Consider the following 13,282-nt stretch of genomic DNA (forward strand, 5'->3'; position numbering starts at 1 on the left):
GACACCTTCTTCAAGGAGTTTGTGGGTGCCTCTACACACCACAACTTGCTTATTTTATTTTATTAAATCGCAAAACCAGCACAGGGACCAGGCACTAAAAGTCCCACTAGCCCTCAAGACCTAGATCCTGAGACGGACTCCCCCACCCCACATGAGAGTATGTGACTTTTCAGCCTGGGTCACTTTAAGGGAGCTCATGAGCTCTCTCTCTCTCTCTCTTTTTTTTTAATTTGCCTCGGCGTTTGGGAGCTGCAAAGACGCAACTTTGCTCAGTCTTTTTAACTTTTCCCCCATCCACCAGGAGGCTACAAACGAGTTAGAAGCGGGAGGAGGAGGACCAAACTCTGGTGCTGCCTCTGGACTCCAGCAGCTGGGACCTGAAAGACAACAGGCTGATGGCACCACGAGAGCTGGTGACTCCGTGCCAGAGGAGGGGGATCAGGCCGGCCCCTGCCCTGCCCTGCCCTGCCCGCGGTGCCGCCCGGGCAGAGCGCGCAGAGGCGGGCCGGCACACGTGCGGGCTTCCCCGTGAAAGGGCGCGGCGGCGGGGAGCGCGGCCGCCTGCAGGGGGAGTCGCTGGTGTCCGGCCGCGGCGGCGGCTCTGCCCGGCGCCTCCCGTGCTCCGCCCGCGCCTGGGCCCGGCGGCGGCTGCTCCCCGGGGCTCGCATGGAGGCGGCGGCGGCGGCGCTGGGCGGCGGCCCCGGGCCCCTGCTGCTGCTCCTGGGTAAGGCCGCGGGGCGCGGGGTGAGGCGCGGCCCCCACCTGCTGGCGGCACCGGGGCGGGGGCGATGCCTTGCCCCGGCAGGTGCTGCCCCGCCGCCGGGCACCTCCCTCAGCGGCGCCCGCGCCGGGCTGCAGAGCCCCGCGACCCGCGCCTGCCGCTATTTTTAGCCCAGGACAAGCCGTCTTAGTGGCGGCGGGCTGCGCTCCGGGCACCGCCTCCCCCGCGCCCAGGAAGGGCCCGGCCGGCCCGGCTCCCTCCCGCGGGCTGCCGCCCCCGGGGCCGGGCGGGCTCCGCGCCCTGGCCCTGCCGCGCTGCCCGGCCCGTGGGTGCGCGCAGAGGCGCCTCCGGCCCGCTGCTGGGGCAGTGCCGCCGGCCCCGGGGGCTCGCGGGAGGGCCAGCGGCGCTGCTCCTTCCAGATCCCTTGTCTGGGACCCCCGCCCTTCCCAGTTTGTCCTTTGTATTTTGCCGGGAGGGAAGAGTCGATAATCTCTGCAGCTTTTTTTTTTTTTTTTTTTGGAAGAGGGACTTATAGTTTGGTTTCTTCATCAGCCCACGATCTCTTGAAAGTAGCCAAAGGGCTTGAACAACTTGCCCCTGGCCATAGGGAGGAGGCTGTGGCTGGGGGGACCTGGGCCATTAGCACACATCTTGGGGTGGAGGTTCACTGGGCAGTGGCCCCTGACTACCTGGGCTCATTTGAGGGCCAGTGGGTGCTAGGTGGTGCGCTCCACTCGGTATGTGTTGACCCCCTTGGAGCACTCGCTGTTAGCCTCTGACCCCTACTTCCATCCCTGCTTTTCCATTAGTTGTGGTAAGGAATCAATTATGCCCCTGCTTGCCTTCCTAATTAAGGAAGGTTTGGGGCTCCCTGGCGAGGCCAGGCCCATGTTTTCTTGAGCATAACAAATCTGCTCATCTAAAAAGCTCCAGCCCTCCACAGGTATCATGGGTGGATGTAGGATTTTGAAAAGGTGCGGGTGGTGCATTACCCCATGTAACACAAGATGTCTTTTTCTCCAGTTAAAAAGACAGCAGCATTGTCACAGAAAGGATAGCTAGATATGTGAAACACCAAGACCTTTAAAAGGGAGTGGGTGTTGTAAACACCTGTGGGATGAAGTATTTAGAAGGAATTGGGGAGATTGTAATGAGCTATGAAGTCAACTGACTCCTTCAACACTGTCTGGATAGAAATGCTGCTGCCGCCACTGCTGCTACCAGGCAGTTTGTTTTAAACTTTGGGTGGCTCAGGAATCGAAGTGGGTGTGCAGCTGCACCACTGCATCCCCCCTTGAACTGCCCCTGCCAGGTGTCTGCTGAGAGTCTTAATCCTCAGTAGGTTTTTTAATTTCTTCTATGAATGTGACTGTGAGTGTTTCATTTGGAAAGACCTGGTTAGAGCCATTAGCAGGCCAAAAAGGTGACACCCAGTGGGATTGTTGCAGCTCTTGCTTGACTGAGCAAATGGAAAAAAATCCCTTTGCATGAAGAGGCATTCATGAATTGCTTATGAAGAGTGAATGATTGACTAGCAGGTATCCTGATGAAGGGATGATCAGTGCGTGCCACGCCTGACAGGGGCTTCTGACCATCTTGGAGTACTTTCTACAGATGTGCATATTGACACCCAGTCCATAAAGTACTTGTAACAGCTCTTAATCCTTTTGGTATCTAGCCATGGGCTCTAAGGTAAAATAGGATTTAGTTATATAAAATCACAACAACCAAAGTTTAGATAGAAACTGATCCATCCTAACTTGCCAGGATCTACAAGTTTTAGGAATAAATTGTGGAGGGCCACAGGTAAGTACATTTCAATCTACATATTTATCAGCTAGTGACTGAATTATAGCTGGTGAGCTAAATGTATATTCCCAAAATTTCATAGCTGTTCTAGTCTTCTCTAAATTTCATAGTTGGTAAGGTTGGAAAGGACCTAAGCAGACCATCAAGTCTGCCCCCTGCTATTAAATGATGCATCTTCCATTCTTAGATGGATTTATTTAAATGATTACTGCAAGAAAAGGGGCAAGAGAGTTCTTTGAAAACCCTTCCATAACGGGAAGTGGGGACACAGGCTGAGGGATGTCTGGCAGCTTTTAAAATTCAAGCTGATGGAATGGACTGTGTTGTAATCCCTTAATATACACGTGGAATTCCTAATGGGAGCTAAGTGTATGAATTGGGGTGTGATAATAGTGTACTGTGCTGTCAGCACAAGTTACAGTTTCTCTTAGTTGTTTTTTCTCTATTAGCCCGAAAGGTGAACTGCAAAGGATTCTTTAAAAATGGAATTAGACCTGTGTCATAGGTTAGCTGTTTGATATATAAAAAGGGGCCCAAGGGATCTCTCTCTATCATTATCATTATTATTATTTTAAATTCTGCTTGTCTTAGCCTGAGGCCTGGTTTACTTTTAAAAGATTTGCCAGTAAAACTGTTTCCCCCCTGCCCCACCCAGTGAAATTATTGTATTGGTAAACATCTTCCTGTGGGTGTAATTGTATTGGTATAAAGGCAACATTGTACTTGCATAGCATAGTCTGCTTTCTGAAGTGTGTTGGTATATGCGCTTACTCTTATTTGGGTATATTTTAATGCACAAAAAGGTGTTAATTGCTTTAATTAAGCCAGATTTTGTTTGTCTTCAGGGAAAATAAAACCAAACAAACTTGCTTACCACCAGACCTACCCAGGGAAGCTGTAGAATCTCCTAACTGGATTTTCAAGAAGAGATTAGATAAGCATTGGGCAGGGATGGTTTAGGGATAATACACCCTGTGCTCAAGCACAGGATTGAATGATGGAGTTTACAACCCTGTATTCCAGGATGGCTAAAGGGCCAACACTTTCTAAGCTGGGAATGTTGGGTTTTGATGGAGATGTGATGGGATGCACTGTGTGGGGTCATCTCTTTTAAATGGGCCTTCTGACAAGACTATATTTCATCTAAATTGTTCATTAGAGGTTGAAGTGAAATAAATGTCAGTAAGCCCAGAGGTATCCAAATTGTCTTGCACCTCCAGGTGCATCAGGGCTTGCATTAGGGAAGGGGGGGGAAAATGTAACCAAACAGAGTCGATTATCTGGAAAGTCAATTACACTGAACGTTTTGCATTAACAAAGCCATCAGCCCACTAATGATTTTTGCTCATCTGTGAAAACTACTGTTTATTTATTAGTGACTTGAGATTTCTAGAAGTTATATAATACCATATAGTTTCATCGTTGGTAGGGTCTGAAGGGACCTGAGCAGATCACCAAGTCCGACCCCCTGCCATGAGCAGGAAAGAGTACTGGGGTCAAATGACCCCAGCAAGGTGATTGTCAAGCCTTGTCCTAAAGACCCCCAAGGTAGGGGTCAGCACCACTTTGCTTGGAAGTTGGTTCCAGATCATAGCCGCCCTGACAGTGAAGTAATGCTTCTGATATCTAGCCTGAATTTACCCTCTGCCAGCTTGTGACCGTTATTCCTGGGCAAGCCTGGCAGTGCTTGGGGGAACGGGGACTTCCCCAGTGCCTGGTGGTCCCCTCTGACTAGTTTGTAACAGGCCACTAGATCCCCCCCCTCAGCCTTCTCTTGTGGAGGCTGAACAGGTTCAGGTCTCGTAGCCTCTCCTCATAGGGCCTGCCCTGTTGTCCCCTGATCATGCAAGTGTCCCTCCTCTGGACCCTCTCCATGCTGTCCACATCCCTCTTGAAGTGCTGTACCCAGAACTGGTTGCAGTACTCCAGCTGCGGCCTGACCAGTGCCGCATAGAGGGGGAGGATCACCTCCTTGGATCTGCTTGAGATGCATCTGTGGATGCATGACAAGGTGCGGTTGGCCTTCCTGACTGCATCCCCACACTGCCAGCCCATGTTCATCTTGGCATCAGTGATGACTCAAGATCCTTTTCTGCCTCTGCACTGACGAGAAGGGAGTTCCCCAGCCTGTAGGTATGGTGCTGGTTCTTCCTCCCCACGTGCAGCACCTTGCACTTGTCAGTGTTGAATCCCATCCTGTTCTCATCCGCCTACCCCTGTAACCTGTCTAGGTCCAATTGCAGCCTATTCCTTCCTTCTAGCATGCCCACATCCCCCCCACATCTTGGTGTCATCAGCAAATTTGAACAGGGTGCTTTTTATCCCCTTTGTCCAAGTCACTGATGAAGATGTTGAACAGTGCGGGCCTGAGGACCGAGCCCTGGGGGACCCCACTGCCCACATCCCTCCAGGTCAAAAATGACCTGTCCACCACCACTCTCTGGGTGCGGCCCTCCAGCTAGTTGGTGACCCATTTGACTGTGTGGGTGTCGACACCACAGCCCCCCAGTTTCTTAATGAGAACAGGGTGAGAGACAGCGTCGAAGGCCTCCTGAAAGTCCAGAAAGACTATGTCCACTGCTACCCCTGCATCTAAGGATTTGGTGACCTGGTCGTAGAAGGCCACCAGGTTGGTCTGACAGGACCTGCCTGTAATGAACCCGTGTTGGTTGTCCCTAAGCATAATCTCCCCTGCTGGCCCTTCATGGATGTGTGCCAGAATAATTCTCTCAAAAAGCTAAACCAGGATCGAGGTAAGACTAACTGATCTACAGTTTCCCCAGTCTTTCTTCCTCCCATTTTTTTGAAGATGGGAACCACGTTGGCCCTCTTCCAGTCCTCTGGCACCACACCAGAGCACCGCGAGTGCTTGTAAAGCCGTGCCAGGTGTCCTGCAATGACCTCAGCTAATTCCCTCAGCGCTCTGGGGTGGAGATCATCTGGACCGGCTGATTTTTAAATACATCCAGTTCCTCCTGAAGTTCCCTGACTAGATCCTCCCTGACCCTTGGCCTAGGTGCACCTCCCTTGGGGCCTGATCTGGTCCCTGCTCAGGAAAATGGAGGCAAAGAAGTTGTTAAATATGTTAGCTGCTTCATCTGGTGTGAAGACCAAATTTCCCAGCGTGTCTTTCAGGGGCCCCACATTACCCAGTACCTTCTTTTTGCCCCCTGTGTATTTAAAAAAGGACTTCTTGTTGTCCTTGATCTGGGTAGCTAGTCCCAGTTCCATCTCTGCCTTGGCCTTCCTGACTTCCCCCCTGCATCCCTGAGCAACTGCAGTGTAGTCCTCCCTGGTGATGGCTCCTCACTTCCATTGGGTGTACGCCTCCCTTTTAGCTAGGAGACGCTCCTGGATGCTTTTGGTGAGCCATGGGGGCTTTTGCGCCCTCCTGCCCCCTTGATCTGTGTTGGGATTACCTCTCTTTGGGCTTGGAGGATCGTCTCCTTAAGGAGCAACGACTCTTCTTGGACACCTGGCTCCCCTCCCCTCCAGGACCTCAGTGCTTCCCCAACTATTCTCCTTAGCTTGTTGAAGTCTGCCCTCCTGAAATCTAGGGCTGCTGCCTTGCTGCATGCCTTTGCCACCTTGTGCTGGATGGTGAATTCCAGCAGGCGATGATCGCTGTCGCCCAGGTGGTTGATCACCCGCAGCCCCCTCACCAGGTCATCACCCGTGGCCAGCACCAGGTCCAACAAGGCATCTCCCCTGGTGGGGCTGTGCACCTCCTGGGTTAGATAGCGGTCCTGTATCTCGGCTAGGAACCCACGTGAGTGGTCAGACTTGGCTGACTGCTCTTCCCAGCAGATGTCTGGAAAGTTCAGGTCCCCCATGATGACCACGTCCTTTGACCTAACTACCTCCGTGAGCTGACTTAAGAATTCCCCGTCTAGCTCTTCCCCTTGGTTGGGTGGTCTGTAGTAGCCCCCCACCGTTAAGTCTCTTTCCCCATGACTGCCTTGTATTCCAACCCAGAGCACTTCTGTGTGCCCCTCCTATGTTTGTGCTCGTAATACATTTGTGCTTGTTCATTTAATATTTGCTGTATAGTACGGTAATTAAAGTACAATTTTCAACACTTCACACACTGGTGTTTGATTATCTGGAAAAGCTGATTATCTGTTGTTATACTGATGCTAATTGTTCTGGGTAATTGACATTCTGCTGTACATTTTGAAGAGAATAGGAAATGCAGAAGTGTGTATATTTCTCCTTTGTAGGTTACCTTTAAGTTTCAGGTGTTACCATTTTTTAGTTGTATTTCCTGGTTCTTTTAGTCTCAAGTGTGTGTGTGTGTGTGTGTGTGTGTACACCTGGGACTCAAAGAAATGGTAAAAACTCTTAAATATTTCATTTTAATGACTTATTTTAATCCTACTGTGTTATCTAGCATGCTCCTCTGTCTTGCTGAGCAGAGGCCACGTATCACTCCATGCATCCCAGGGATCATGTTTAGGTTCCTGTGCTTCTGTAGCATTTGTCTCTGGGCACTTGTAACACAGCCTTTTCTTTCCAATCTTCTAACAACTCAGATATCAGATGGTCCTACTTGATCAACATGCAAACACTGGCCCTGTTTTCTTTTACTGTGCAAACCTAATGCTTGTGGACACTGATAGGTTTGGGGCACGAGGAGAGATGAATGCATACTGTGTGTATGTATGAAGGGTAGCACCTCAGTTTTAAATGCTGACTTAGAGTTTTCTCCCCACCTCCTGGTGGAGTTTAATTAAGTCTGTTTTAAAAATCTTGTTGTTCAGATCTTATTTAATAGGCGGCAGGGGGGCAGGAATCACTCTTTAAAACTTACCTTTCAGAAAAGTGCTAGATGTGAAGGCTGTTAGAAGGAGGGGACAGCTGTGTATAGTGCAGTTCACTGTCCAAAATCCTAAATTTTAAAGAGGCATAGGAAAAGAAGGAACTTCTGAGAACAAAACGCTTTCAAATTCTTCACTTACCTGCTTATTGAAATAAAAGTTGTCTGGAATTGGAAATGTACATCGGCAGGGCTGAATGATTTTCCTTTGTGTGAAAGAGAATTGGAGAGTTTGCTGGGTGATGCATTCTGGTGAAGCTCAAGGCAGAGCTTTCCTTAAGCAGGGGTGAAAAATTAATTCCTCATACTTCCAAAAGTCCAGTACACGGCTGATGACAACTCATCCACTTCATTTAGCTGCTTAAGTGAGAGCTGCTGTATTTTCATCCTTCAGTAGCCTGCAAAAAAAAAAAAGCTTTCCAAATGCCAGTGAGAGAAACTGAAGTAACATGCTGAGAGGGTAGAGAAAGCCCTGGTGAAAATGGAGAAGCAGTTGTTTCCCCTGTGAAGGCAAGTGGCAAGGAGAGAGAAGGTTACTATTGTTTATAGTAGGATGCCAGGAGCGTGTGGGTTGGAAGGGTTGCCACCACCACCACCCCACAGAGCAAGGTTTATGTGGAAAAGCTTAACCAGCTCAGCAAAGAGAGACACATGGTGCAGACTCTTCTTGGCCACACCAGGGAGATGTGAATTGGTATGCAGGCACTAGGCAGAGGTGAGTCGGAAAGAAGTAGGGCTGGAAGGGATCTCTAGAGGTCTTGACCAAACCCCTGCCTGGGGCAGGATCAACCTTATCCAAACCATAATCTAACCTCTACATAAAACTACTGTCAACCCTAACACGACATAGATCTAACACCATAACTAGCTCTACAACAGGGGAACCATAGCAGCCCGTGTCCTGCTTCTATGAAAGGTTGTCAGTATATGCTCAAGAGATCCCAGGTAGAGGGCCACCCCTCCCTGGCTACAGAGGAACACAAAAATCCCACAGTCCATACCAATCTGACCATGGGGTAAAATTCCTTCCTGACCCAAAATATGGCAGTTGGTTTGACACAGAGTGGAGGGACAACAGCCTCTAGCCAGGAACCTTCAGCTTTGGTCCCAGCAGGAGCATTGGCACACCTCGGGCAAAGTCTTCGACCTTGGCTGTAGCCGACACCTAATACCTCTGAGCAAGGCTTAAAAACACTCTTGACGCATTTAGCAGAAAGGTAGGAAATTGGGGGGGCAACCAGCAAAGCCCAGGAGCATAGGGAATATACATAGTAGAACATAAGCATAGCTGCATCATAGGTTCCTGACCAGTGGCTGCCTAACCTTTTTTTTAAATGCCTCCAGTGACGGAGAGTCCATAATTTCCCCAGGCAGTCTATTCCACTGCCTCATGGTTCTAACAGTGAAAAAAGTTTTTGTTTTGTTTTGGGTTTTTTGAATATCCAATATAAACTTGCTTTGCTGCAACTTCAAGTCATTGGTCCATGCTAAGCTCTCTGCAGCAGGAGAGAAAATGTGCTTTCCCTGTTCTTTATGGCAGTCCTTCTAGTATTTGAAAACTGCTATCATGTCCTATCTTAAATTGCCTGCCTCTGGGCCCTCTAATTTTGGATTATTAGATTGCGGATTGTTAGTTTACCAGCATGACTTGGCCAGACCAATGGCCTAAACTTAGCCAGAGCTAATAGATGTTGGACAAAGCTTCCAACCCTGGCGTGCAAATAATAGCTGTCTCCTGGAGTGCTGTCTATATCCCAGGCCTATTCCTATGTGAATGTGCAAGGCAGATGATGATTTTTCACAGGTTAGGATCTGCTGGTGCATTGAGTTGAATCTCAGATTTGCTGGGGTTTGGATCTGGCTCCTGAACATTCTCTGTAGGCCGAAAACCAGAAAACACGAATATCTGTTGATAGCCAGTGTATTTGCTTTACCTAGTGCACATGCATTCTTTTCACTTGAAAAAGTGACGACGTGTTAAATATTTTTTTTTCTGGATTTGGCCTATTTCCTCCTTTACTTTAATTGTTTATATGTAGTTTCTTTCATTTAAACAGGGCTGTCTGAAGTTGTGAGTTGGTTATCTACAATGAGGAACCTTGCTTGCAAGTAAAAGGAATGTGGTCCTGGCTGCTCTGGGTGTGGGTGGGGGAGATCATGGCTGTTGTGCGGGAGTGCTTCCTTCCCAGCCACAACCAGTGACACTCCACAAGAACCCCTGGGTTAGTGCTGGGATTAAATAATTGGGAGAGTTGCTGTACTTAGTAAAGGATTTTGTCTCCACAGAGCCAGTTGTGGTATGCTGCATGTTTCTGCAGAATACTGTCCATTCTGCATGTGCTATAAATTGCCAACTAAATGAGCAAAGTCTGTTTGCTCAACTTGGTGATAGTCGTGCCAGCTGGGGTATGGGAAGGGAGCCTGGCATATGCTTCTCTTGATACAACCTGTGAGAGTGGGTGGATGCTATCCTAAGGAATTGTACATGAAGGCACTCTATGGTTTTGTCATCAACCAGCAAGATGAAGGACTTCCAGCACAGTTTGGCTGGACCAGTCTGCTGCTTTGTTGAAAGGCTGAAAAAGTTGCAGATAAGCCCAGTTATTTTCGGAAGTCCAGACGTTCTAGCTGAAATTTTGGGGTAGCTGCTTGTCTTGGAGTTTGCTTGGAAATATTAAGGCCAGGGGAGACCACTATGGTCATCTAATCTGGTGGCCTACACATTGTAATTTCCATAGCAGTAGGGGTTATTTGACTGAACTGAGTTTTTATGAAAATTGGAGTCTGAATCTTTTAGAGTGAAACCTTTTTATGTGTTTTCTGTTTGTTTGGTTTTTTTTTTTAAAAGGGAACCAGTCCAGTAAAATCTCCTCAGACCACATTTGTTTTTTACTTCAGAGGGAATTTTCTTTGAAAAGAGATTGCGGGCCTGGAACTTAGATATGTGTGCCCATGAGCACTGCTTGGTAGGCTAAATGTTAAAGTGCTCAGCAAAGATTTAAAGTCTGTCATCGGGTATATTAAAGTAGCCCTTGAGATGTCCCGGATCAGGAGCCCTTCTGCTGTATGCTGTATGCACACAAGATTTGTCATTGAAACAATTGAGTTGCACCAACAGACTCAGCTTGAGGACAACAGTGAAACTGCAGTCTTGGAGGGGTTTGATTAGCATTGTGGTGAGCTGTGGTATTCCCACTGCATGACTAGCTCCAGGGCCGACAGCAATTAAACCTCAGCTCATCCCTGTGGGAGGCCAGCCAGACAACTCAAACAAGGAGCCCCACTTCATGCGAGCTAAAGGCTTTTGAATGCAGGCAGGAGTCAGGCTAGGGGCAAAACCTCAAAGTAAATCTGGAGTTAATGAGGCAACAAAGATAAATCAATGGTAAGAGAGGGGACAGTCTGCACAGATGAGACTGGAAGACAGAGGGAAGACACTGAGAGAGGAAACGTCTTCACTTGCTTTGCAACCCTGGGTAATGGCAGTGTTTGGAATAAGAGCGAGGTTTCCTGACACCTTGACTAGTGTCCTAGCTGCCTCAGCTTCTATAGAGATCACTGCTGTACAGACTTTTTTTGGCCAACAGGAGTGAATAGATTAAAGATTTAAACTTGAATATGCTGTGGAAATGTGATCAAAACATACCCTTATGTTGGGCCATGCAATATTCAGGTGTTCTATATGGAGGTGTAATTGCAGATTCATGGCCAGTGCTGACACACAAATATTCTAGTTGTTCCTTGAAGAGCCTTGGGCTTAGGTATCATGACATGGGTTTTGCCTGGAATCTGACTGACCCTGCTGATTCCCAAGTCACATAAGAGCACAGTCAGTATGAGATGACAGTGTGCCCTTGTTGTGAAGAAGACTGATGGAATAGTGTTGCCAGCAGATTGAGGGAGGTCATTCTTCCCCTCTGTTTAGCACTGGTGAGGCCATATGTGGAGTACTGTGTCCAGTTTTGGGCCCCTACTACAGAAAGGATGTGGACAAATTGGAGACAGTGCAGCTGAGGGCAACAAAAATGATTAGGGGGCTGGAGTACATGACTTAGAATCATAGAAAATTAGGGTAGGACGGGACCTCAGGAGGTCATCTAATCCAGCCCCCTGCTCAAAGTAGGATAATTTCCAACTATACCATCCTAGCCAAGGCTTTGTCTAACAGGGTCTTAAAAATCTCCAAGGATGGAGAGTCCACAACTTTTCTGGGTAACCTGTTCCACTGTTCTTCTACCCTCCTAGAGAGAATTCTTCCTGATATCTAACCAAAACTTCCCTTGCTGCAACTTGGGACTGTTGATCCTTGTTTGGTCATCTGCCACCACTGAGAACAGTCTAGCTCAGGGGTGGGCAATTATTTTGGGCGGACGGCTGCTTACTGAGTGTTGGCAAATGATCGAGGGCTGTATGACAGGCAGCCAGGGGCAGATAAATATTAATTTTCTAAATTTTTTAGGGGCCCTGTAGGCCAGATAAAATAGCCTGGTGGGCTGTATCCAGCCCATGGGCTGGATTTTGTCCACCCCTGGTTTAGCTCCATCCTCTGTGGAACTAGTTTTCAGGTAGTTGAAGGCTTCTCTTAAATCCTCTCTGTTGTCTTTTCTCTAGACTAAATAAGCCCAGTTCCCTCAGCCTCTCCTCAGAAGTCATGTGCCCCAGCCCCCTAACTACTTTTGTTCCCCTCTGCTGGACTATTTCCAATTTGTCCCCATTTTTCCTGTAGTGGGGAACCCAAAACTGAACACAATACTCCAAATGTGGTGTTACCAGTACTGAATAGAAGTCAAGAATCACTTCCCTTGACCTGCTGGCAGCACTTCTACCAATGCAGCCCAGTATGCCAGTAGTCTTTCTGGTAACAAGGGCATACTGTTGACTTATGAAGAGAGGCTCAATGGACTGGATTTACTTAGTTTGGAGAAGAGAAGATGGGCGCGGGGGGGGGGGGGGGTCCAAAGAGGATGGATCTAGACCGCTCTCAGTGGTGACAGATCCCAGAACAAGGAACAATGGTCTCGCACTGCAGCCAGGGAAGTTTAGGTTAGATATAAGGGAAAAGTTTCTCACAAAGAGGGTAGTAAAGTGCTGGAACAGATTGCCCAGAGATGTTGTGGACTCTTCAACTTTGGAGGTTTTTAAAACCTGGGTAGACAAAGCCTGGGTTGGGATGATCTAGTTGGGGATGGTCCTGTTCTGAGCAGGGGGTTAGGTGAGATGACTTCCCGATGTCTCTTCCAACCCTCATTTTCTATTATTCATAGATGTAGGGTTGGAAGGGACCTTGCAGATCTAGTTTGACCCCCTGCCCTGGGCAGGAGAGAGAACTGGGCTGAAATGATCCCAGCTAGGTAATTGTCAAGCTTCCTCTTAGACCCCCAAGGTAGGAGCCAGCACTACTTCCCTTGGAAGCTGGTTCCAGATCCTAGCTGCCATGGCTGTGAAGTAGTGCCTTTGGAAGTCTAGTCTAAACCTACTCTCTAGCAACTTATGGCTGTTATTCCTTGTTACTCTCAGAGGTGCTCGGGGGAACAAGGTCTCTCCCATTCCCTGCTGGTCCCCCTTAGTAAGTTTATAGATGGCTGCCAGGTCCCCCCTCAGCCTTCTCTTGTGAAGGCTGAACAGGTTGAGGTCCCATAGCTTCTCCTCATAGGGTCTGCCCTGCTGTCCCCTGATCATGCGAGTTATTCAATAATACTCTTGATGTCCCAGCCTCGTAATGTCATATATTTCTTAAAATCAATGTTTGACGATCCTGTGCTTCAGACTTGGCAAATTAATGGGCTTTAGGTCATGACATGCCCCTGAATCAATAAAGTCATCATTGTTGCTTGTTTAGCCTGTGTAACATAAGAGAGAATTATTTATGATGTGAGACTAATTGGCAAAGGCCATGGTAATGCAGACAGAGTTCTGGGTGGGCAGTATGAACTGAG

The 13,282-nt window shown here is 48.4% G+C and overlaps 1 protein-coding gene across 1 annotated transcript in view; it reads left to right on the plus strand.

Moving 5' to 3' along the window:
• Positions 1-404: 404 nt before the first annotated feature.
• The window catches only part of BTC (betacellulin), a 39,581-nt gene continuing 26,703 nt past the window's right edge, over positions 405-13,282 (plus strand). Inside the window, exon 1 of the mRNA XM_090031929.1 lies at positions 405-724. Coding sequence (XP_089888055.1) covers positions 667-724 — 58 coding nt within the window. The 5' untranslated portion in view covers positions 405-666. The remainder of the gene's footprint in view (positions 725-13,282) is intronic.

This window comes from Crocodylus siamensis, chromosome 2 (assembly GCF_052110815.1).
Source record: "Crocodylus siamensis isolate JL-2025a chromosome 2, ASM5211081v1, whole genome shotgun sequence".
Taxonomy (NCBI): Eukaryota; Metazoa; Chordata; order Crocodylia; family Crocodylidae; genus Crocodylus; species Crocodylus siamensis.